At 47.0% G+C, this 26,354-nt stretch overlaps 1 protein-coding gene across 1 annotated transcript; it reads right to left on the reverse strand.

The window, feature by feature from the left end:
• Window positions 1-1,118: 1,118 nt before the first annotated feature.
• On the reverse strand, window positions 1,119-26,354 carry LOC101640879 (glycine receptor subunit alpha-4). The gene is made up of 9 exons (XM_004717724.2): window positions 26,284-26,354; window positions 22,925-23,058; window positions 22,018-22,085; window positions 21,175-21,398; window positions 20,957-21,039; window positions 19,356-19,496; window positions 14,305-14,519; window positions 9,569-9,718; window positions 1,119-1,669 (listed from the first exon to the last, which is right to left on the reverse strand). The coding sequence occupies exons 1-9, from the start codon at window positions 26,352-26,354 to the stop codon at window positions 1,379-1,381; spliced, it is 1,377 nt and encodes a 458-aa protein (XP_004717781.1). The 3' UTR covers window positions 1,119-1,378.

Consider the following 26,354-nt stretch of genomic DNA (forward strand, 5'->3'; position numbering starts at 1 on the left):
AAAAATGAAAACAAAATAAAAACAAGTCCTACTCTGAGGTAGGCCAAGTCAGTGCTGACTCATAGTGACCCCCTGTGGGATTCGAAGAATGCTTAAAGGAGTTGAAAGTCCAGTCTTCCTCCCACAGAGTGGCTGGTGGTTTTGAACTGGTTACCAATCGGATCTCAGACCAATGCATAACCACTACATTACCAGGCCTCCTTGACCAGGTTAAGGATTCTCTATTTGACAGTCCCCACCAGGGACCTCAAACCGTACACTCTGCAGGACAAGGCAACATCGCAACATTAGTTACTCACCAAAAGGAGACAAAGGAACAGATTGGAAATAAGGAGTCTTGGGAAATAGAGAGACTTTGGAGAAAAACAAGAAGCAAATGAAGACCCAGCCACCGAAAAGCTGTCTGAGGATAGTTTCTCTATTCCACTCTTCCTGAGTCATACCTGCCCTACTGTGGACCTCACTTTTCTTGACAGTTTGCTAGCACCATCAAATAAATTACTTAAAGTCTAACCATGCTTCTATCTATCTATCTATCTATCTATCTATCTATCTATCTATCTATCTATCTATCTATCTATCTATCTAGTTCACTCACTCACCAGGCTCCTGTGGCCTTGCTGGTTATAGAGTAGAAAAAATATTTCTGAGACTGGGAAGTTCAGGTGGATTTGAAAGCATAGGCTTTCTGAAAGCCCAAGGTCTTTGCTTGGCACTATTTTGGCACTGTTGGGTGTCCTAAGAGACTCAAAGACCTCTCTGTTGGGCTCTATAATGATGTCCTACCCCAGTGCAGCCCATAACTATGTGAACCTCTAACCTTGCTGCAGGATGGGGGACCTGTCCTCGTGCCTTTTTTCCACCAACCAAGGCAAGCTGACTGGCTCACACAAGGGCAGCACTTGTGGAAGGGCAAGACTGCCTATTTGGGCCTGCAGCAGAAGAAACGGAGCACACACCAAGGGTCAGGCTCTGTGTGGGGTGTGTCAGGACAAGAGTGGGACACATTAAGATTAAACATAAATAAATCCAGAATCTAGACAAGAATATATATTAGAAAACAGAGAGGTTCCAACAAGGGCAGAATGGCATCCTTGCCCCAGGAATGTGGCCAAACCTTCGTGTTCTGGACAGTGGGAGAGGATGGGAGAAAATCTGGGCTAGGGTAGATAAGCCATCTTCCTCGGTAGAGCCACCATTGGCTCCATGCAGTGTCAGCCCACAGAGCTTTTGGATCGGTAGTTGAAATTCTTAGTGGGAGGTGAGAAAGGAGCGGTCCAAACCCCCTGATGGGAGTCTTACAGAGAGGGAAAGCCCACCTAGGAGGAAGCAGAAAGCCAGCAGCCAGCAGCTGGACTTTGTAGTCCCACCACCCGATTCACAGTGCCTGGTGGATATCTTCTGATCGTAGCACTTTATAGACAACCCAGTAGAAGATGTTGAAGATGAGGAAAGTAAAAGGGAAGACAGCCCGGGAGACGGTGTCAATCCTTTTGGCTCGGTCCACATAGAGTTTCCGCATGGATTCTCCCTCCCTTAGAAGAGGAGCTGGAGCTTGAGGGCTATACATGCCAGAACCTTCCATTGGCCCACCATCCCTTGCCTGCAGGCAATGGCCAAGGCCATAGCCATGGAAATAGAAGCGACTTTCTTGGATGATATCTTCCTCCTGGAGTCACAAGGGGAAAAAAAGGTAGAATATGAGGTCACAGCTCAAAGGCATAGGGATAGAAACCAGAACACACATAAAATATTTCATAGATGCTGCTGCTAGCTATACAGATAGAGTGAGTACTGGGTATACACGTTCACTGTGTGCTTTATTATGTGCTTAATACTGCCCAGGAGATACATGTATATTCAGCTGCTACATATTGTATGTAGATATATGATTTTCATTTACAGATAGACCCTGAGCTACCTTTTAAAAATGTATTCACATTTAAAGCTAAGACCCTGTGAAGTGCCAATTCATGGTGAAATGGGGCTAAGAGACATCTCAATGTCTAGCTATCTGTGATGTAATAAACAGAGCATGCATAACAGTGAAGCTATCACACGGCAGAACTAAGACAGACTTGGTGAATTTGACTGTAATGACGTCCCAAAGCTGCACAATTCGCTCTCTTAGAACATATCCTTTAAAAATGGTCTATCTGGACTCAGAGCTAAAAAGCAAAAAGTTTTCAATGACCCTGGTGGCGTAGTAGGTGACACATCAGACTGCCAACGGCATGACCTCCCTGTTGAAACCACCAACCACTCCTAGGGGAGAAAGGTGAGGCTTTTTTGCTGCACTGAAAGTGGACAGCCTTGGAAACGGACAGTGACAGTTCTGGTCTGTCCTCTAGGGTCACTGCGAATCAGAATGGACTCTATGGCAGTGCCTTTTTTTAAGGGGTTCTTCAAATTAGGCTATTCAAATCTGATCACTATCGCAGATCCATGTTGGGCCTACTACAGATCCATGTACTTTTCTGCAAATCAGTAGTTTTGACATACAAACGTGAAACAAACCCACTGCCATTGTGCTGAATGCATAGCAACCCTACAGGACAGAGTAGAAACTTGGAAATATCAAAGGGTTTCCAAGACTGTACATCTTTACAGAAGCTGACTACCAGATCTTTCTTCTATCGAGTGGCTTTTGCGTTTGAATCACCAACCCTTTGGTTCTCAACTGAGTGCTTAACCACTGTGCCACCAAGGCACCTTCCATTTTGACACAAGGGCCAGTATATCTACCCTGAATTCATTGGCCAATGTACACTGCAGTCATAACTGTCCACTTTGCATTTACATTGGTATTATAAATGGTAGGATCATGAACACATAACCCTCAGGAGATAAATGTTATGTCAGCACTAAGTAATGAAGCAGCCTCCGGAAAATCCAATTATTCAACAGAGAAAGGTAGAAGAGGAAGAATAAGGGACCCAAAGTCTTGAGTGACCAATAGAGTTTTACTCATTTCAGGGGCACTTAGACACGCCCCCCCCCCTGAGGTTGTTTACGTATATTTTATAGACAGCTCAAACAAGCGTGATTTAATCTACTTCTAAATAAAACCCTAATATCAGAAGTGACAGGCCCGGTAGTTAGAAGACAGGGAAGTGTATGCCAGAATCAAGAAATGCTCCCTTCAAAAGGTAGCCACAAAATGAAGAAGCATGGCACAGACTCCTACCAGTTCTCCTGCGATTTCTGTGGCAAAATTGTAATAATACTGTAATAATAAATGAGGACAGTATAGTGGCACACAAAGCCAAAAGCCCCCCCCCCCAGGTGCTGACTGCAGAAGCTCTGGCTGCCAACATAGGAGCCTTCATCACTAGTACAGATATCTTGGACACCAAGCCAGAGACCCTTACATGATTGGCAGATGGTCAGTGTCTTCCTCTTCTCCCTGAACCCTTGGGAAACTCGACCTCTGGAGGGTGTCTATGGCTAGAAGCTGAAGGGATGTCAAAGTCTTCCAGTAGTGGGATGGAACAAGTGAGCCTAAGGGCCAATGGGCAGATCTTTGTGGGAAGTGGCAGCAGTGGGGGGTGCTGAATGACTGGTCATGACCTCGGTTATCCATGGTGCTATCGCAGAAATTTTCAAGGAAGAACTGGACCCCGAGTTGTAAGTGGGGTAGCCCAAAGAAAGGAAATGGGGCTGGGTTAGACTCTACTGGACATTAGTGGGAAGAAAGACCTAATATTTAAAAGATAAAATGGACCCCCCCTATTTTAAAGAAAATCAAAATACTTTTTTGAAGTGCCTACCATTTTTAAAGTATTGATGGTTACAGGAGTAATAGTTTCAAGTAGCTAAGAAATCATCTTGTCGTAGAATGTCTCTTTCCGGGACGGTTTGCTTGAGACTCAGGAGGATTCTGGGCAGAGGGACTTCTCAGTGGTAAAAGTGGGAAAACCCGAGTTAAAACTAGGATGAGCTGTCCCACTACAGCTACCAGGGCCACTTCCTCTGGATTATAAGAACAATGCGCTTGGATCATCCAGGTCTATGACATCGGAACACGGTACATACTCTGTGCAATGAGAAGGACATTGTAGGGTAGGTAGCAGCCAAGCACATTAACCATTTGTACCACCCTGGGACTTGACTGCTGTGGGAACACATTGAGAAGTGTGGCATATATTGAGGCCTTGGTGAGACAGGGTCCTGTTTGCCTGGATTGTTATATCACTGTGGATTGTTATATCACTGGATAATTGGCCTCTTAGCCTAAGGGCAGGCCCTTCATCAGAGGCAGGCAAGCTCAGCCCAGAGAGTCAGCAACAAACGCCCTCTCTTTCTCTGCTGCCTGTGTGCTCGCCTCACAAACTTGGGAAGCTGCACTAGTACTGTCCATTGCCATGCACCCAGTTCCCCACACAGTGCCTAGCACCTAGTAGGTGCTCAGTCTAGAGCTGTTGAATGAATGAATGGAGGCATCACCCACATCAGACTCTAGGAAGGGGAATGGCTTTGTGTTCTCAGGAAGCCAAAATCCTCTCACGGCCTGACACTGTAGTCTGTTCAGAAAAGTACCTTCCTCAGTTAGAATGTGTTTCGCAGGAAAAACCTTGAGTCCCTGCCTTATGCTGTACAAGGGCTCACTGATGCCCTTCAGCGTCTAGAAAGGGAGCGGCACCTTTGGTGTAAGAAAGGATCTCTGCAAGGCAAGCCAGCAAAGGGTGCCCACTCCTTGATGTTGCCAGGGCGCTTATGGAGAGAGTTGTACTGGTATAGGTCAAAGAAATTCCACCATGGGTGTTGTGCCTGGACCCTGAGTTGTAGTGCCTTGTGCCCCAAGAAGGGAAATGGGGCTGGGTGAGTGCTCTGCTTTACGTTATTTCCGCCACCTTATTCACCACTGGTCCGGGCTCACATCACATGTATCCTTACATTCATCTTCGTAGTATTCCTATAAAGGAAGCCGTGATGCAGTTACAGAACCATAGACAAATGAAACATGTCCCAAGTAATTAAAAAGGGAGGAATTAATGAAAAGGCAAGGGAAATCATTTTATTTTCGTGCCTTCCAGTTCAGGCTACCTCAGAAGACCCTGTTGCCCCTTCTCCTCAGGAGCCCCTCCGTCTCTCAGCTCAAGGAATACAAGTCCCGAACCAGACTTGTGTGCATAATGCTTGGAAGGGAAAAGTTGGATCCAGCTGCTGTTTCTGATTCTATAAAGCCAATGATTTCCCTTCTTCTCCAATCACAGTAAATCCACCGGGAATCACTTGGAAATGTTTCCCAGGCTGGAAAGAGCCGCTTCACACAGGAGAGAAAATATGGCCAAATGGAATAAGCTGCCCTCGGTTCTGTTTCATTTGCTATGTTGCACCTCTTGTGAGAGCGGCGAGACTTCATCTCGTGTACATTGGCTCTGTTGACAGGAAAGGGGCTGCCCCTGGGAAAGGGCACCCTGCTCGGGAAAAGCACCCAGTTGGCCAAAGAGAGGAAGCCCCTAGAGGAGCTGCACGGACACAGTTGCTGCAATACGGGACTTGCCCAGCACAGAGACTGTGAGGATGGCACAGGGTTGGACAGGGTCTCACCCTGTTGTACACAGGGAGGCTATGAGTCACAGCTCATGGCACCTAACGACGACGACGACGACAGCACCAACAACCTCTTGTAATTGAGGAATTTACCTGAGTGCTAAGGGGTGGGAGGCTGATTTATCTATTCAGGCTACATTCTGAGTGTGTGTGTGTGTGTGTGTGTGTGTGTGTGTGTGTGTGTGTAAGATACTACTTGACGGGCTCTGTGGTGTTAACATTAAAAAAAAGAAAAGAACAAGCCCCCCCCGCACCCCCACCCCGGGAGCTATCTATAGGTGAAAAGACTGAGGTGGTGATAGTGGCGGTGGTGGGTGGTGGTAGGGAAGAGAATCCAAAGCCAATCTAAGTCTGCAGTGCACAGGAGGCAAGGTGCAGAGGTTGGGAGAGAATGTATTGAGGGATGGAGACAGGCAAGAAGGTTTCTGGGACTGAGATCCTGAGAGGACTTGGCAGTATTTTGCGATTTGCAATTTCTCAAGTGATTCTATTGACAGTGGCAAGGCACTCTCTCAGCCAAGCCTGAGCAAGAGTCCTTGCCAACCAGCCTGCAAAAGTGAGTGGGTGGGTTGCATTACATGTTTGCTGTGCCCTCAGCCTGGTGCTAGCGCCTGTTGAAAAAGAGACAGGTTCTTCCCTGTGAAGCTTACAGATTAGCTGGGAAATCATAGCAGGAATGCATGGGGGAAAAACATTCTATATATAACATGGGAGCCCCATTGGTGCAGTGGTCAAACACTTGACTACTAACTCAAAGGTCAGTGGTTTGAACCCATGGTAGAAAGATGTGGCAGCCTGCTTCCATAACTCTGTACAGCCTTGGAAATCCTGTGGGGCAGCTCTACTGTGTCCTACAAGGGTCACTATGAATTGGAATAGACGATGGCAATAGGTTTGGATTATGGTTGGATAGACATGGCAAAAGCAGCTCTGGTGGTGTGGTGGTTGCATATTTATTTGGCTGCTACCAGAAAGGTGGATGCTTGGAACCTACCAGCTACTCTTTGGGACAAAAGACAGGATGATGTGATCCCATTAAAATTATAGCCTAGGAAACTCTCTGGAGCAGTTCTACTCTGTCTTATGGGGCTACTATGAGTCAGAATCCATAGATATAGATATAGATATAGATATAGTTGGGACCGAGAGGACTTGGCAGTATTTTACAATTTGTTCAATTTCTCAAGTGATTCTATTGACAATGGCAAGGCGCTCTCTGCCAAGTCTGAGTGAAAGCCCAGAACACGACACCGTAGAGATGGGTGGTTGAGGAGACATTAGAGAAAATTAGGATTGAGTCTGGGTTTTAATGAGCAATTGGTTGGCTCCTCAAATATCCCTAACTTGCTCTTGGTGACAGGATCTGTGATACTCCTATGTTTTCTTCCCCACCCCTCTCTTAGACTGAAGATGTTGGAAGAAGAGGGCCCAGACAGAGGCTCTGGACATGGACTAACTCTCTTTCAAAATGTCCTGCCTGCTCAGTGACCTCCAGGATCCCTACTGCAGGCCTACTGGGTGCCAGTGGCTCGAGGAAACTTAAGAATGGTTTATGACTCAGCGTCGGTTCTGAGCTTTCTGGTTTTACTCACTTCAGTAATGAGCCTCATCCCATTTTCAGGCAGCCTCCAGGAGCCTAGGCAGGTGCCAGGCTGTTGTCATCACTTTGTAGTCATGGATACCTGATTATGACATAGTCCATTATGGACTCAAGACTGGCTTACATAGGAGTGGGAGAGGACAGCTAGTTGGGGATGAAGAGATACAGGGCAAGGAGGTGGGACTAGTGCCAACCTAGGGTAGCACTGTAGCACCCAAAGGAACACCCACACAGGCAACTTAGCTGGGAAAGGACTCCGGACTGGTTGGCAGCCTACTCTTCTTGTCTAAGGTAGGTTTTAAGTGATCAAGATCAAAACTTCCATAAAAATAAGATTTTTTGGTCCCTAAACACACTAGTTTGACACTGTCAGGGGGGTGGGGTGGGGGCAGCCTGCTTAAAATATGGGTCTTAAAAAAAAAAATGGGTCCTTTTTCCTCACCTCTCTTCCAAGTCTGGATTTCACCCTTCTACTAATCCTCTGTATAGGAGCTTGTTGTTTGTTGCCCTGAGATGTTGATGAAAACCCAAACCAAGCTCACTATCACTGAGTCAATTCCTACTCACAGCAACTGTGATTCATAGCCTCAGAAACCCTATGATTCTAGTCTCTCTCAGATGGTCACTATGAATCGGCACTGAGTTTTGAATACTATTCAAAATCTGCAGTTATTGGGGGGAGTGCGGAGTGGAGATCCAAAGCCCATTAGTAGGCCACTGGAGATCCCCTTGCAGAGGGGTCTCGGGGAGGAGATGAGCCAGTCACGGTGCGATGTAACAATGATGAGAAATACAACCTTCCTCTAATTCCTAAAGGTTTCCTCCCCGCTCCCACTACCATGACTCGAATTCTATCTTGCAAGACTGGCTAGACCAGAGGAGGTACACTGGTACAGATAGGAACTGAAAATACAGGGAATCCAGGACGGATGAGCCCTATAGGACCAGTGGTGTGAGTGGCAAAACAGGGAGGGTAAAGGGAGAATGGGTAGGGAAGAGGGAACCGATTACATGGAACTGTGTGTGACCTCCTCCCTGGGGGACAGACAACCAAAAAGTGGATGAAGGGAGACGTCGGACAGGGCAAGATATGACAAAATACCCATTTATAAACTATCAAGGGCTCATGCGGGAGGGGGGAGCGGGGAGGGAGGGGAAAAATGAGGACCTAATGTCGGGGGTTTAAATGGAGAGAAAATGTTTTGAGAAACGATGTACAAATGCGCGTTACACAATTGATGTGTGTATGGATTGGGATAACAGTTGTATGAGCCCCTAATAAAATGTTAAAAAAAAAAATCTGCAGTTATAAATCAAGCCACTAGAGGGCGAGCTGTCCAGAGCCCAATTAAAGGACTAAAAATGAGGCAAGAACTGATAAATTAAGACAATCATGAGGTCAGACAGGAGCACTACTGTCAATAGAACAGGCATTTAGAGGTAGAGGAACAGGTACATGGTAGAGGGCACCCCAAAAGCAGTTTAGGTGACGGAGGAGTGTTAAGAAGAGAGATGTAGCCTAGATAGACCAGAGACAGCACTTGTACAATGGGTTCAGAGGGCTGTTTCCTATCCTTCCAAAGGTTTCCTTATGTGCTTGCGCCTGTTGGCTTTGAGGCCTCTAGATTAGGCAGAAAACAAGGAGCCAGAGCATGACAGACCCGAACTCTGTGACAGCTGATGACTAAGCCACTAGGATGCAGTTTAGTAAGATCTTGCCACTCAGCTCATAATTGGCCACTTGCTTCATGAGGGTGGCCCAGGCACCTCTGTTGTCATGACAACCTACCGAATTCCTATTGTCTGGGCAATGGGGGAGGTGGTGGTTGTAAATGGACTCTGTTGTCATGACAACAAGATTCTTATTTTATTTCTTGAAGTCATCACTCTGCTGTAGAAGGAATGGGATTCACATACAAGAATTTGGAACAGCCCAAATCCACCGACTCTGAGTCATTCCATGAAGATTGTACAGAAGAAACCCAACAGCCACAAGAAGCAAGTAAGGCATTTCAATTCCAACTTTATACAAAGCTCTCAGGGGAAACTCTTGAATTTCTCAGTCATTAATCATTGCTCCCCTGGTGGAGGGGAGAGCCAGGGGAACCATTACTGATTTTTCAATGCTCCTTACATATTAATTACATAATGCTGGCTAACATTATCTTAGTGCTTACTGTGCCCATATTCTTCGCCACTGTACTAGATTCTCCTATAGGCATTATTGTCCCGTTGGACAGATAAGGAAATAATAGAATCAAGGAGATTAAAGGACTTCGCTTATCTGAGGTCAGCCTAGGACCAGAAGTCAGGGGTCGTGCTTGCACCCCTAGATTGGGTCTTAGTGTGTGGGAGGAGCAGTGGGGAGGAAGGCAGAATAAAGGAAGTGGGCCTCTCCCAAGTTAGACTCACCATGCGTTGGCGCCGTTGCCTTCTTCGAAGCCTCATGAATTCCTTATGTTGTCGAGAGACAAAATTGACAGCCGCATATTCCAACAGGGCAGCAAATACAAAGAGCAGGCACACAGCCATCCAGATGTCGATGGCCTTCACGTAGGACACCTGCAACACCCAACATTGGAGCAGTCAGCAACTGCCTCGGAGTGCTTCCCTGGTCTAACCAGTGGATCACCAGCCCATTTCAACTGCCTGCTGTGCTTCAGCTTGATCCTGAAAATTTTCAGGTTTTTAAAGAAGCTGTTCACGATATGTCCCATTATTCAATAGGGCTACCCACCCTCCTTCACCTCTGTGCACTCTCCACCCTCCATTTCTATCTGCCTTTCCTTCCTATCCTCCTCTTCCTTCCTTCCTTCCTTTCATCTTCTAGTGGTTATGCTTCTCCTGCTTGCACTCCTTTTCGTCCTTATCTTCTTCTGATTCTTTTCTCTCAATAAACCTGCAACGAGTGAGCATACTGAGTTTGTTTACCTTCGTTTATTGCCTGGGGTCCTCACAGTGCACTGTGATCATGGGCAGCACTCAATATTTCCATGTGAGACACACTTGAGGCCCAGAAAGGTTGAAGAGAAGGTTGCTCAGTGAGAAATTGGCCATAGCACCTGGGGGTTCTGAGTTCTTATTTTGGTGGCATGGCATTAACACAGGATGCAGTCTCACAGCTAAGTGCTCCTCCTCTATAGCCAGTCTTCCCTTCATTCCTTGCTGTGCTGATTGAGGGCCTTGGCTGAGGAATTTAGTTCTGTAGTGAGCTGGGGCTTCATCTCACCTTGAAGATCACACCAGTACGGAACTCCAAAGGAGTACCACCTACTACTCCCTTTTAAGGATTCTTCTCTAATCACCAGGCACATTTGACGACCACCTGCCCAATCCCTAGTGCCTTCATTCTCACTACCTGCCTTTGCAGCCTCTAGGGGTTTTCCTTCCCCAGCCCCCTGGGGAGGGCTCAAAATGCACATCTCTCCTGGATAGAGTTGTAGCACAGTGGGCTCAGGAGAGTGGACGGCACGCAGGTGTCTGAAGTCCTTTCATGCCCTCAACCAGATTAACTCCCTACATAGCTTTGAGCTGCTGAGCTCACCCCAGAAGGCTCCTTTGTAGGAGTGGGATTTATGCCAGACAATCTCTTTTACCAGCCCTCTGCTATGAGTTGGTGTTTTTCCGCTGTGTTGGGCAGTGAGAGCCCTGCAGACCTCCGATAAAGGCCGGTTTTATAGTTGAGCCCCTCTAGCTCCATGGTTCTTCACCAGGGGCAATTTTGCCCTACAGGACATTTGGCAATCAATGTCTAGAGACATTTCCAGTCTTCACAACTTGGCTTGGGGGAGTGACTGGCATCCAGTGGGTCAAGAAGAGGGATGCTAAGAGTCCCTCAACCCAGTGCACAGAAGCTTTTCCAGCAGCAAAGCATTACCTGGCCCCAAGGTCAAGAGTTCTGAGGGTGAGAAACCCTGTGCTGTCCCTCCTTTGGTGCCCGTGTACGGAGGGCGCTGTGGTGGGTTGCTAGGCTTCCCTGATTAGGCAACCCTTGGTGTCTCTACTTTGCTCCCTGCTCAGAGGGCGTTCTCTGTTATTCTACCCCTGTGTCCCACTGTGCCGTGGGGATTTCCATTGACTGCTATGGAGCTCAGTAATGACTTAAGGACAAGGGATGTCGTGAAGGGCTTTGGACCACTGCAAACCAAGGATACCTTTAGGCCCCAGAAAGAAGAAAACAAAACAAAGCAAGGGACTCAGTAGTACCCCTGGAACCCTCCCGCTTGCTCTTCTAGTTCACCGGAAGGACTTTGATTGTCTCTGAGTTCATCTTCCTACACCTTTTATTGCCACCTCCAGTCTCATCTCTGAACAGCACAGTCACGGTGTTCAAAATGGCAATCTCATCATACCATTCCCCTGCCTATGACACCTTGGCGACTCTCTATTGCCAATATTCCCCTGCTCTGACATCTAGCCCCTGCCTACCTCTTCAACCTCATGTCTCCCTTTGCAATATAGGACCCCACCATGAGTCACTAGTTCAGTAGTTTCCTCTAGGAGTCAAGCTCGCTCACTCTCTCTCCCCTTTTCCTGGACAACTTGTATTTATCCTTCAGCTTTGATGTTAAAACCGCATCCTCCGGGAAGCCTTCCCAGATAAACCCAGTGTATGGGCTGGTGGTTCCCGCTATTGTATGTGTTTAGGTTACCTGTACCTTTTAGGCAACTACCACATATGTGTATCTGGCTGTTTCCTCCACACAACTGTGAGCTCTGAGCTGGCAGGGACTGTTTCGATCTTCTTCTTTTTTTTTCTTTTTCTTTTTTAACATTTTATTAGGGGCTCATACAACTGTTATCCCAATCCATACTGTTTCGATCTTCTTCACTGTTCTATCCTCAGTGCCTAACTGAGTGTCTGGAACATGATAAATATTTGTCGAGTGAATTAACGAGTGGATGGGTTGGCAATACCCTTATCCTGCTTGTTCTCATTGCCTCTTCACCACTGCCTCCCCCGAGTGTTATGGGCCATGTAGATGATAGGTTCTGGAGAGAATCTGGGCCCTTGGTCTCTGTGTAATTTGAAGTCTAAACCGCCAGTGTCTGGTAAGCATTTGTAAGTCTTGCTTCCATCCTGCTCTGGGCAATCTGTAGTTGTGTTGGTGAAGAGAGCGTGCCTTTGGGGACCTCTATACAGATGGACATTGGGGTTTTATTGGGGATGGCATAGGCACAGCTTCCAGAAGTCCCTGCCCTGACCCTCTCTCTCCCTGGGGCTCCCACAAAACATCATATTTCACAAACCCAAGAATGAGCCAAGGCTGCTTCAGACTCTTGCTCAGTGAGACTGGCTAATGAGGCTCTTTAGTTTAGCGGGCATGCCTGAGTAGGTTGCTTACTGACCAATGAAACCATGAAAAAGGTCATTAAAATCTGATGAAAAGGCATCAGACACTACAAACAAACAACCCTCCAACCGAATCCCCCCCCCCCCCACCAAATGAGGGAACGAAGTGATTCCTTGGAGCAGATGCACTGTACTTGTTCACAGGAGGGGGCTGGAAAGGGAAGTTCTCTTGGCAAGAATCAGACATGCCACTGCAGCACTTTCCTGAGTAAGCGGGCAATCACTTCTTTGCGTGACGATGGCAATAACCTAGGGCAGGGTTTTTAGGACTGCACTGTTTCTTCTGCCTTTTGGTCTCCACATAAGGCCACTAGCACAACATGGCCAGGCCAGCCCAGCTTGGCCCCGTCATCCTTGCCCGAGCTTGGCCTATGTCTCAGAGGCTCAATATTTGTGCACACCTAGGAAACACGCAAGAAATGATCCCTGGCAGCTTCCCCTGGGACCCTTGATCTTAATCTGAGCGTTGTCACTGCTTATCCCTCTGAGGCTTTGGGCCACCTCAAAGGTTTCCTAGCAGCTCAGAGATAATTGGGAAGAACATCAGTTGTTTTAGCCACAAATCTTATCATTCAATCTTTCTACTTTGACACTGATAACAATAAATTGCTAACATTTGTTGGGCAATTAGTAGGAGCCAAATATTGTTCTCTGTTGATACATTATCTAGTTCTTATGCCCATCCTAAAGTCACACTATTGGTAAATGACGCAGCTGAAACATAAACTGAAATATGCCTGACTTCGAATCGTGTGCTCCGTACGCTTAGTACAAGTAACCAAATTCACCCCATATGACCCCGATTAGCCCTGCCTAAGTCCCCAGAAGAAGTTTTCTTGTGGAACATGCACTGGGAGATGGGCAATTATATGGCCTGGTTTCCAGTTCACTAGAGCAAGAGGGAACCTGTTCACTGAGAGATCTGTAGGAACGGTGTTGGGTTTGCTTCTTGTTATTTCTCCCTGCCGGGCACCTGGAAAATGCTCAGTAAATATCTATTGAATGAATGAATGAATGAATGGGCATGCTCCCTGATCTGCTCAGAGCCTTGCTGAGTGTAGGAACTTTAGGTTGACCTCTAAATTGAAGACATGAGGTAGGGACCTCCTAGACCCCACCCCATGAGCACAAATCTCTTAGAGTCATCAACATATCACCAGGCTCCAGCTGACTTTAGAGGTTACTTGCTACCTCCAAATTTCCTCATCCCAGACAATGGATACTGTTTTTTGAATTCACTATCAAAGTATCTCGTTTGTGGGCATACTAAGAAGACAGATGTAAATGAAATAGCCTAGTATTTCTTCTATTTGGCACAGAGTGACCTTGAGAAGGTCATCCTACCTGTTTGGGCTATATTTTCATCAGTAGCGTGAGAAGTTAGGATCTTCTGTTCGTTAAGGGTCATTTTTGCTCTTGGACAGTGGTTCTCAACCTGTGGGTCACGACCCATTTGGGGGTCGAACAACCCTTTCACAGGGATCACCCGATCGACAACAGGGGCAAAATGAGAGTTATGAAGTAGCAATGAAAATAATTTTATGGTTGGGGGTCACCACAACATGAGAAACTATATTACAGGGTCGCGGCATTAGAAAGGTTGAGAACCACTGCTCTTGGACCTTAAGGAAAGACTTCCCAGGAGGAATTCAAAAGTAAGCCATCTTCTCTACTCCTTTAGTCAGACAGCATCCCTAACTCCAGCCTCCACAGGGAATGAGGAATATGAGGGAGCAGGAGATGAATGGGGAATGGGGAGCTCTATGGCAAGCAAGTTCTTTGCACGTCCCTTCACCTTGGGCAAAGAGGCCCGGGAACCAGAGCTCTGGGTTGTCATGGTAAGCACCGTGGTGATGCCTAGACCCACACGGGCTGGGGCAGCATCCATGTTGATCCAGAAGGAGACCCAGGACAGGATGACGGTGAGAAGGCTGGGGATGTACATCTGAATCAGATAGTAGCCCATCTGCCGCTCCAAGTGAAACTTCACCTCGATGCAGGTGAATTTCCCTGCAAGGAAAGAGGTGAGGTATCAGGCCCCAGGTCTCCAGCCTGCAGCTCAGCCTAAGGGATCAGAACTAGAGCAGTTTGCTCTCTGTTGTCCTGCCTCCGGGCACCTCAACTGGGCCAATCAATGACCTTTCTCAAACCGACCCAGGTAGTATTCGGTGAGCATAATGAGGAAGCTCTCAGTGTATCCACCAAGCACTTGCCCTCTGGCTTTCCTTCCTTTCACTTCTAGCAGAGCACCATCCCTGGGACGGTACTACAGGAGGATAAAGAGCAGGACTCCAGAGCCAGAGTGAACCTGAAATGGCCACTTGCTAACTCTGGGCTATAGGCAAAACACCCAAGTTTTCTGAGCTTCAGGTGCCTTGCCTGGAAAACAGAGGCAGACTCACTTCCATGACACGGCTACCATAAGAATTAGATGAGGGAGCGTATTTCAGGTGCTGAGCACAGAGATAGCTGTTACTACTGTTGTCATTATTAACAAAGCAATTGGCTTACACTCCACTCAGATCTCAGCAGCCTTGTTTGCACTTGCTGGGACCCCAGCAGTTTTTTAGCAACAACAGTTAGATTGGGATCAGTGCTGTCTGTCCTGAGCCTGTGAGAACAGCAAACATCAGGAAACAATGGGCACATCAGAGAGCAGCCCTGGACAGCGGGTTCCCGTGAAGCAGAAGGCAGCAGCATTCTATTGCACCAACACAAAATGCATTGGCCCCAGGCATATGTACCAATGCTCTGCCTTCCCAACCAGCCATCTTCTCTCTCCTCAGCTTCTCACAGCCCCGAGGCTAAGAAAACATTCCCACAGAGCCAGCCTTTCCCAGAAGTAAAGGCTTCAGATAACCAAAGCAAAAGGGAAGGATGTGCATCTCATTGTTTGTTTCTGGCCTAAAAAATATCTCTCCAAACCAAACTCACTGCCATCGAGTTGATGCTGACTCACGGTGACCCAGTAGTTCTCAATCTGTGGGTTAAGACCCCTTTCGGGGTTGAATGACCCTTTCACAGGGGTTGCCTAAGACCATTAAAAAACACATAGATATTTCACAATATATAATTACTTATTGTTTTGTGATTAGTCACTGTGTTTAATTATGTTTAATTATGTTCAATATGTAACAATGAAAATATAGCCTGCATATCAGATATTTAAATTATGATTCATAATAGTAACAAAATTACAGTTATGAAGTAACAATGGAAATAATTTTATGGTTGGGGGTCACCACAACATGAGGAACTATATTAAAGGGTCGAGGCATTAGGAAGGTTGAGAACCACTGCTATAGGACATAGTAGAACTGCCCCTTTGGGTTTCTAAGACTGTGAATGTTTGCAGGAGCAGAAAGCCTCATCTTTCTCCCATAGACTGACCGGTGGGTTCAAACTACTGACCTTGCAGTTAGCAGCCCAAAGTGTAACTCACTGTACTACCATGGCTTCTTTGTTTTAGTTAAAAAAAAACCCCAAAAAAACGAACAACCAAATTGACTGCCATCTAATTGTTTCTGATACAAAGTGACCCTACAGGACAGGGGAAACTGCCCTTGTGAGTTTTTACACAGAGTTTTTACTCTCTTTCTGGGAGTAGAAGACCCCCTTTTTTTTGGCTTTTGCAGTGCAGCTGGTGATTTCAAAGTGCTGACCTTGCAGTTAGCAACCCAACGTTTGAGTCTACCTACTTCTTCCTACCCAGTGAGTCTCCCAATGACTGATATGACTTGGATATGCTGCATGATGCTCTCTGTGATCCCTTACTGTTCCCTGAGGTCTCCACGTCAGCCTCTCCCAGGCATGACGTGCCTTTGCCAGGTACCCATATTTTCTTTTTCTTTCTGTCTTAGTTTTTCTGTTTTTTAGGATTTAACATTTATTTTCTTTTAACTTTGCAATTTGGAAACCAGTCAATGTAGAACCAAGCTTGACTCACGGAGACCCTAGGTGTATCAGAGTAGAACTTGCTCCATAGTGTTTACAATGGCTTATTTTCCCCAGAAGTAGATCACAGAAGTTTTCTTCCTAAATACCTTTGAGTAGACTTGAACCTTCAACCTTTGGATTAGCAGCCAAGGGTGTTTACAGTTTACACCACCCAGGAACTGGGATTTTGCTTTTAATCATGAAATTAGCAGTTGATGAGTACAGGTAGACTCCAGCATACTACATATGTGAGTTACCATGAACTGCATTTATGATGGTATGTTTTATTCTTATTATTATTACATGCAATGTTGCCACCTGTAATTTTCTGATTTTATCATACTCAGAGGTTCCCTTGCAGATGTTTATATGTAATGTTTCCAACCCCCAAAGGCAAACAGATATGGATTTACAGAGCTTTGGATAATGTTCTTGTGGTTAGGTGCCATATAGTCAGTTCGACTCATGGTGACCCTGTGCACAACAGATGAAGCACTGCCAAGGCCTGCATCGTCCTCACAATTGTCCTTAAGCTTGAGCCCATTGTTGCAGCCAACTGTTGGTCTATCACATTGAGAGGTTTTCTCTTTGTGCCACTCCTCTACTTTACCAAGCAAGATGCACTTACCTGGGAAGTGGGCCCTCCTGATAATATGTCTAAAGTATGAGACACATTCTCCCCATCCTTGCTTCCCAGGATTTCACAGTCCACACTATTGGGTAAAGCAGTTTAAACTCACCAGTTACTTCTTGGGGCACTGACTGGCTGGCAGTGAAGGTGCTGACGACCACCCACAGTACTTTCAATATGCTTTGACAACACCACAATTCAAATGCATCAGTTCATTGATGATCATTTCCTCTTATTTATGGTTCAACTTTCACATGCATATGAGAAAATACCATGACTTGGATCATGCACATCTTAGCCTTCAAAATAACATCTTTGCTAAGACAGAGACAGACTGGAAAGAAGGAACTGTTGATTTACTTCTGTAAAAACTGAAAACCTTATGAATCTTGATAATAAAAAGCACTAATAATGAAAACTGAAGGGCAAAAAGAGATACTCGACTTTCATAAGACTCGATTTATGATAGCGTCATTAGAACAGAATTCTGCTATAACTTGAGACTACTTTTATATATATAAAAATAGTAGAAAGGAATAATGATTTTGTATCTCACATTTACCAAGCCCCATACAACGTGCCATTGGATTTATAGACATTCTCATTTCCTCCTTCAACAACTCTTTGTTAATCGCAGCTCCCATTTTATAGACCCTGATACTGAGGCTCAGAGAGATTAAGCTATACTTGTATTTCTCCAAGTTACCCACCCAACTACTAAAAGCCGGAGCCAAAATTCAAACTGATTTTGAATTCTAGCTGAGTTCTATCTGATTCCAAAATTCTTGCTCTTATTCATTGTAACTTATTATTTTAGAACATTTAGTGTTATTTCCTTTCAAGTTTTAAAAACACTATTTTTTTCTTACTTTTATTGGGGGCTCTTACATCTTGTATCACAATCCATACATTCATCCAGTGAAAACACTATTCTTTTTGTTGAAATATTTTACCCCAATGTAATTGTTCCCTTTATTTTTTACTGATTTCAATCAAACTCTCCAATGTTGACATCTTTACAATGATTCGTTCTAATGTCTGTATAATAGTCTATCGATGAATTTATTTTAAAAACGTATTCAAAATTCTAAGGCATGAGGTTCCTGGATTAGCAAGTTAAAAAAATATATATATATATATATATTTTTTTTTTCGTTTAAGTTCTTAAGTTTCTCAGAGTATACACCCAGGAACACCTGCATCAGAATCCTTACAATGCAGATCCCTGGACCTCACTCCAAGTCCATGCTATCAGAACCTCTGAGAGGTTAAGAATTAAGATTTTAATAGTCTCCTCAGGGGGACATAATTCACATCAAAGTTTAAAAACTACTGCCCTGTATATATATTGCCAACCTCCCCCTCACCAATAGATATATGAATTTCCATATCTACCTGAACTTTCTAAATTCAATGTCTCCTCTGTCTTCCTGCTTTCTACAGTCCCCCACATACATGTCCACTCATATTTAGAAGGCAACACCCAAAGCATATCAGAGTGCCATGGAAGGGTCCCAGACCTCCCTTCTTCAGCCTGTTTCCTCCTCTGAGGGTCACAGATCCTTGAAGACAAATTACCAGAGACAATTAGAAACCAGCAGCTTTTATGGAGTTGTGGGGGAGCCCTGGTGGTGTAGTGGTTACATGTTGGGCTGTGATCCACATGATCTGCAGCAGCTCCATGGGAGAAAGACTGGGCTTTCTGATCCCATAAACAGTTAAGCCTCGGAAACCCACAAGGGGTCGGTTGCTATGAGTCAGCAATGACTCAATGGCAGTTAGGAGGGCCAGATACTTAGGCTGGGAAAAAACAGACCCTTCCCTCTTTCAGGCCCATGTCTCTCTCCCATCTGGGAAAACAAGCCAGTTCCTGAGGGCAGCACAGCAGTGAGAAGGGTTGTGAACAGGAAGTTGGCCAGAGCCCTGGGCTCTTCCTTTTTTCCCTGTTCAGAAAAGCCATCGAGTATTCCCAGATGTAAATTCCCCATCTTCCAAGGTGGGACATTCCCTGTCACTCACTGGCACAGCTTTGTTAGTCCTGCAGCATGTTCCAAGGAAATTATGCCCGGATTGGAATTCAGAACCTACTATTTACTAGCCCTGTGATATTGGATGATCGATTTAAACTCTTAGAACCTCAATTTTCCCATTCTGAAAAGTGGGGCACCCAAACTCTACCTTACAGGTTTGCTGTAAAGTGAGATCAGCTATAGGAAACACTACCATTGTATCTTCCCCTTCTCTCCCGTCTATAAACCCTAATGATCCCGGATGTTTACCTGTGTTGTAGTTCTTGGTACAGTAGCCTAGATCTTTCTCATCCCGCAAGATAAACTGAGGCAGGGTCAGCCCATCAGCCACTTGGACAGCAGGAGCATCTTCCAGCCACTCAAACACAAGGTCGTTCATGGTATAGCCAACTGAAAGGGACAGAAATGGCAGAGGGTGGTGGATAAGGGTCAGGAATTGGGTCAGAACTGGTTGGAAGGATCTGATGAGGAGTAAGGCTTGGACTTCAGGAGCTTCATGCTCATCTTGGAAAGGGAGACTTGGCTCTTGTCTCATGGGCCCACAGCATACTGGGTAAATTAGGAGGATTCTAGACTCCATTCTTACCCAGTTTTAAAGATTGAGATGTCTGAAGAGCAATTACCATATTCTGGTGGACCTGAAAAAGCAGGTCAAGAAGGTTGGAAAGATGTCAAGGAGCCCTGCTGGGAAGCTTCTGCCATATCTCCAACCCAGGGGACTAAGCATGTATGCCAACCACATGTCTTGAACCGAGCCAGCTTCAGATTGAGGGCTCCTGCCATTTCACCTCCAAGAGGGTAGAGCTATTAATACCCTGCTCATCATGCATGGGACAATGGACACATCATAGGCTCCTCTCCAGGCCCTCAAACTGGGCCAAATGGAGAGCTAACATTTGAACATGCCAAGTTGCTCACAGCAGTCATGAAGGCTCACACCACATATGTGACTGTAGGAGAGGGCTTCAAAAATTCATGGAAAATGAAATTAAAGACTTGTCAGGTAGAAGGGGAAGCAGAGACATGAAGGCTCATGGGTGTCCAGTGAAGGGCCTTGGTCCAGAATCGAGGTGTGACTTTGGGCAAATCACTTCCTTCTCATCAATTGAGGATAATAGTAGTTGGTCTACCCACCTTTCAGAGTTGTTGTGAGGAGGCAAAGAGAACCTGCATGTGAAAGTGGTTTATGCACTCAAAAGAACTGACTACATAGGAGACGTCTGTTCCTCCTATTCCTCACCATTATCACGTGCCATACAAGGCTTGTCTGAGGACCATGTGGCGAGCTCTTGATCTCCCTGTCATAACTTACCCAGGAGACGGAGAACGGGTGGAAATAGATGATGGTCTAACCTTCTCAGCTCTTACTTCCTCTGCACTCTGGGTGGCCCTTTCAGGCTGGCACTCTCACCACACAATAGCCCCGGACTGACCTCTCTACCTGGACACTCTCCTCTTCTTAGAACTATCTTCTCCTGACTTTCTACAAAGATTATTTGTGTTCATGGATAATCAAGGAGTTTCTCCTTCCTGCCAACACTGGCATTTTTATAGGCACCTTCGATAGCTTGTCTCAGGGAGACTAAGGTAGAACTATTTCAGGTACTATGAGAAGGGACATATTTGGGGGCAGGGAAGGGGATCTCTTACGTGGTCCACATGCATCTGTAAGCCAGAGCAGCAAATGGTATGGAGATGAATCCCTGGCTCCTAGTGTCACCTGTGCTCAGAACTGATTATTTGTCATCCGCCAAATCCCTTCCCATTCTGGGTTTCTGTTTTCCTGTCTGGAATATCTTGGGATGGGACTGACTAGCTGGTATTTCCTGTGACCCTGTAGGGATACTTACAGCTCTCCAGCTGCATTGTGCAGGTCTGGATGTCCATGGGGAAGTTCTTGAGGTCCATTGGGCAAGACAGAATGAGAGTTAGCCTGGTGGAAACAAGAAAGAAGTGACATTGGCTTACTGGAGCCTAGCACAGAACAGGGGACCCTCTTCCCACCCATAGGCCTCCATCTGGCTTCTTTCTCTTGCTCCATACTCTCCTAGCCATTCAGCAGGTTCACCTGATGCTGTAGAGCACATTCCCATTCTTGAAGATGCGCAGTAGCTTGTTGTCAGTGGTCACCTCATGGAAGTTAGCCCCTTTCTCATTGGCAAAGAACAAGTCTGGCTTCCAGATAGAGTCTAACATGGAGGGATCGAGGTCCAGTGAGTCATCTGGATACTCCCGATAAGCCAGGCGTGGATCATTCCATTGCTGCCGCAAGAAGACATTCACTCGATAGTCCTGGGAAGGAGCAGAGATGGACCCATCAGTGGTAGGGAGATTACCAGGGGCCCAGCAACCCTAGGTGGATAGGAGGACTACGAAAGAGAAATTTTGGGACTGTGGCCATTTTCCATTTCAAAAGGAGTCTACCTCAGGCTGACCTGGCCAAGGTGGGAGGGACCAAAACACTAATGAATACTGACTATGTGTTAGACTCTCTGCTAAGTGATTTCTCTATGTGATCATCACATTTAACTCTCACATGAACTCTTCGGAGAAGGTGTTGTTATGTTCCCAATTTTATATATGGAAGGGACAGAAACAGAGAGAAATTTTAATAACTTGCCTAAGGTCACACAACTATTGGTATGGTCGAATCTGGATTTGAAACCAGAATGCGCCGATTCTACAGCCTGTGCTCTGCACCCAGCCACCTCACACATTTGACTAACCGCTGCCAATGCCTATCTGTCTTGTGCTATGTAAGCCTGGGGTTAGAGAAAGATGACTGCCTAATGACCTTCAGACCTTCTATGGCTTTAATCATGACCACAAAAGAGAGAGGATGTGCTTGCTATCTGATGCACTTGTCCCATTCACACTAGAATGGAAGCAGGGAACAGGGAGACCCCCTTACCATAGTGGTCTCGGTGACGGAGCCGAAACTGTTGATGAAGATGTTGCAGGTCACGTTCACGGGTGGGCCTAAGGGCAGCAAAGAACAGCCCATTGGCAGAGTATTCCAGGAGACTGGGAGCAGATCACAGGACTCCTTCCCAGACTTTCAGGCCAGGGCATAGCTGGGAAGAAGGCAGTGCCAGCTACGTAGGCCCCCTGGGTAATGGGGAAGGGTGTCTGCTGAGCTAGAAGTGTTAGCTTCATCTTGTACTTCCAGCCTCCTTTTCTTGGGACAGGAAATAAGTATGGCTGGGTAGTGTATCCCCAAAAGAAGTGGAAAAGGATGTGTATGTGCTTTTAAAAACCATTTTATTGGGAGCTCTTACAGCTCTTATCACAATCCATCCATCCATTTGTACATATGTTGCCATCATTATTTTAAAAAAATTTTCTTTCTACTTGAACCCTTGATATCAACTTTTCATTTCCCTCCTCCCTTATGATAATTGATATAAATTGATAATTTATAAAAAATTTCTCCCCATGTCTTACACTGACCGCTGTCTCCCTTCACCCACTTTTCTGTTGTCCATCCGCCTAAGAAGGGGTTATATGGAGATCATTTCTCCCCTCACCTTCCCCTTACCCTGCTGGTATCGCTACTTTCATTATTGGTCCTGAGGAGTTTATCTGTCCTCGATTCCCTGTGTTTCGAGCTCTTATCTGTACCCGTGTACATGCTCTGGTCTAGCCAGATTTGTAAGGTCGAATTGGGGTCATGATGGGGGGGGGCAGGGGGCGGGAGGAAGCATTAAAGAACTAGAGGAAAGTTGTATGTTTCATCAGTGCTATACTGCACCCTGACTGGCTGTCTCTTCGGAAAAGGGTTTTGTTGTTGTTGCTGTTTTAGGGTAAATGATTATTACCTTTAAAATTGGGTCGAATCCTGGCATCATATCCAGATGTTCGCCCCATAAGCTTGTCCAGGAAATCAGAGGGGGACATGGGCTGGGAAACCACCTTTGTCTCAGATTTGACTTCTTCTTTTCCCAAGGCCTCCCTGGACAGGAGAGATAAAGATTCCCGAGATAAGGTGTTTTCTGTACTGTGACAGAGCCTCCATCACCACCAGCCTCTGACTGGGTTCTCAAACATGCTGGAGGATAGAAGAAGATGGGTGTCTGGATGTCCATTTCCAAAATGAAGAGAACCCCTAAAACTACCATACCCCAACAGTGGAGTTAGACCTCCAAAAGTGCTGTGAGTCTTTTCATCCTCATCAGCCCTACTCGAGATGAGAGCTGCTCTCTCCAACCAAGCCAATGGAAACTCCCAAAGGAGGAACGACTTATTCAAAGTCCCAGAGCTAGTGAGCGGCAGGGTCAGGCCTCAGGGCTGAGGCCTCATTCAGGGTTCTCTTTTAGAATGTTTTTTGAAAGCACTCGAAGAATACTGGCTCACCGGAAATCAGAGAGTTGCTACAATGTTTTGCCCATCTGGCCCAGCCAAGGCTGAGAAAGGGATCTGTGCCCATCTGCATCCCTGCCAGTGGATTTCAGTGGCTTAGGCTTCACCCTGGGCTGTTTGGGTTCCCTAGGACCTTCCTCCCAGGGAAGGGGGCTTGGTTCTGGTGTTTACTCGGGCAGGGAGCTGTGTTGTGAGTTCTGCCACATACTTGAGGGCTATGGCAGCTGCATGCACACAAACTCATTTTGATAAGGAGTTAGGTGGAGAAGCAGGGACCTAGGAACATGGGGTGGCCATTCTGAGAAGGCCAGTTCCCATCTTATTTCCCTTAACAGCATGATTTGTGGGGAGGAGGGGGGTGGGGTGGGCAACATGCTTCAGCATAACACAGTAACCGACTCCTGACAAATGTGGGTTTTTTTTTTCAGAGCAGCAAACCCCCTCCCACATGCCTCCTTACCTGCTTACCAACCAACCAAAGGCTAGACCAGGGACTAGAGGCTCAGCCAAGCCTTAGGGACAGGGCGCAGGGTGCAGGGCTCTGGGTGGAGCTCCGGCTGGTCTCCTGGCCAGGCCATGAGCTTTCTGCTCCATCCTGCCATCACCACTGTGGCAGGCACTGGAGTGAAATCCACCACTACCACTGCTGCTTCTGCTATCTCGTGTAGCTGCGCTGGGGTGGGCAGGGTGACTTCTAGGGATTAGGGTAATAACCTATCTCACCAGGTCAGCAGCCTCCTCTTACCCAGGAAACCCACGTACCAGCCAGAAACCAATAGAATCACAAAGAATAGCTAAGCACCCTGCTAAGTACTTTGCGCCCATTTTCGTGTTAGTTTCCCATCGCTCCTCTCAGATCGACATCATGATCATTCCAATAATATAGATAAAGAGACTGAGGGTCAGTGAGGTGATGGCACTTGTTCAGGAGCACCCAGCTCGTATGTGTCATTGTCAAGATTCGAACCCGGGGCAATTGGACATCAAAATGAAATGTATCATAGCTCCATGGTGGCAATAGCTCAGAGTGGGCTGCCAAACCAGAGTGGGGGAAAGTCAGCGGCAGTCCCTCCCTGCCTTGAGTACTACCCCCTGGAATTGCCTGAACCGAGGGAAGTCCTTGCCCTGGGAACAGAAGCCACCCCTGTCCCAGGTGGGACAGCAGGTCTGGGCTGCCAGAGCAGGTAGCCTAAGCAGGTTCTGAAAGTCCAAGGAGGCTGGTGCTGGTGCTGGAGCAAGCAGAAGTCCGTGGCCTCACCACAGGATGTCCACACTGGCCAGGTGCTGCTGGCTGCTGGCTGCCTGGCTGCCTGCCACCTGCCCACTGGGAGGCCACATGGCTATGCACATGGTGCAGCCAGACAGACCCTACTGTCCTCAGCCTCATGTTCAGGTCACCTTTCCCACCAGCCCCAGCTCCAGGACCCCTAGACATGCTGTGGGTCCAATTGTCCTGGGTCCCCTGTTGTACTGCAGCACCTCTCGTCATCTGAGGCCCAGAGAGCTGAAATACTGTCACAATTCCTTCTTCCCTTTCATTCCTGGAAAGTTCCCACCTGGCAGGACCTGGGAGGTCCCTAAATTGACAATCCTGTACTTGCAAGGTCCTGGGGTGGACTTTGGGGAGAATCCTGAATCTGTCACTGGATCCCAGAGTGACCTTGGACAGGTTACAGTCCTTCTCTAGGTCTCCGTTTCCAAACGTACTATGGACTCTCTAAGTGCCCTTCCTGCTCTCACCACACCCAGTCTCCAACTCCAAGTAGGACTGCTGCAGCCTAAGCTTGGTCCATAAGGTAGCCTCCCCTCCAGGAGGCCCAGCAAGCCCCAGCTGGGTGCCCTCTTCTCTCTGCTTCCTCTGAGCAACTCCAGCTGAGCTGCCAGTCCCCTTTGAGCTGCTTGTCACTCTTAGGAAGTTTCTGGCCCCAAACTGCATCCCTGCTCGCCAGTCAGCCAGTGGGTCTGCCCGCAGCAGGGCTAGAGGGTGGTCCTCAGAGGCAGGCTGCCCTAGTGCACTCCTCTCCTTGATGCTCTGATCCAGAAGAAGAGCAGGATGTCACAGTGGTACCCACCCCTGTCTCCCTTCAACCCAGGCCCCAGCCATTTCTCCTGCTCAGCTCACTCAGACTGGCTGCTGTTCTAATGAAATACGTGGGAAGAGGTGGGGAATGTTAAGGGTGTGGGCAAATGGGAGAAAGACAGGCTTTCTGGTCCCAGAAAGAGTCCCAATCTTGGATACCCACAGGGACAGTTCTCCCCTGTCCTAGAGGGCTGCTATGTGTTGGAGTTTTTGTTTTGTGAGGGAGTGAGAAAGGGGGGCAAAGCCTGTATTGCCTTCAAGCTCCGGTGAATGGTTGCTACTTTAGGGTCCCCTTTCAGGGACCCCCTAGCAGCCACACACTCACAGGCAGATGGCGGCTGCAGAGGTCCAAGACTGGGCCACCTCAGCTCCATTCTGCAAACTCCAGCTACTTGAAGCCTCCCAGGCAGGCAGCTGGCAAATGTTGCTGTCATTTTTCTGAGAGCTGAGCAGTGTGTGACCAAACTAGTCGGGAGCCAGAACTTGATGGCAAGGCGGTTGGAGTCCCTTTCGGAGTTCGGCTACGTGCCTAGCCCTGGCTCAGGCTCCCAAAGCTCCGGTGCATGCAGAAACCTTCCCACTAGCGCAGGGCCTTGACCTGCCCCAGGAAAACCTCCTGGCCTTCCCTGAAGCCCTCCTGACTGGGCTTTTTGCAAACTTAGGGGTGTACCTGGGCGCCTTCTGGCCCAGACACGAGTGTCTCCGCATACACCACCTTCTTACCCCCACTCAGCTCACCTGAGGAGGACCTGCCCAGGCAAGGTCCACAGAAGAAGGACGGAAAGGGTCGCAGGAGCAAGAGTGGTCAT

Source organism: Echinops telfairi, unplaced genomic scaffold (assembly GCF_000313985.2).
Source record: "Echinops telfairi isolate 266 unplaced genomic scaffold, ASM31398v2 ScPeMD7_47;HRSCAF=170, whole genome shotgun sequence".
Lineage (NCBI taxonomy): Eukaryota > Metazoa > Chordata > Mammalia > Afrosoricida > Tenrecidae > Echinops > Echinops telfairi.

Bases quoted from the DNA above. Each gene is read 5' to 3' on its own strand.
- LOC101640879 (XM_004717724.2), bottom strand. From the start codon at position 26,354: ATGACCACTCTTGCTCCTGCGACCCTTTCCGTCCTTCTTCTGTGGACC. The intron at 19,497-20,956 runs GTAAGTATCCCT...TGTCCCTTTCAG, and splicing joins CACAATGCAGCTGGAGAGCT to TTGGCTATACCATGAACGAC. The intron at 9,719-14,304 runs GTGAAGGGACGT...TGGGTGTTGCAG, and splicing joins CCCGGGCCTCTTTGCCCAAG to GTGTCCTACGTGAAGGCCAT.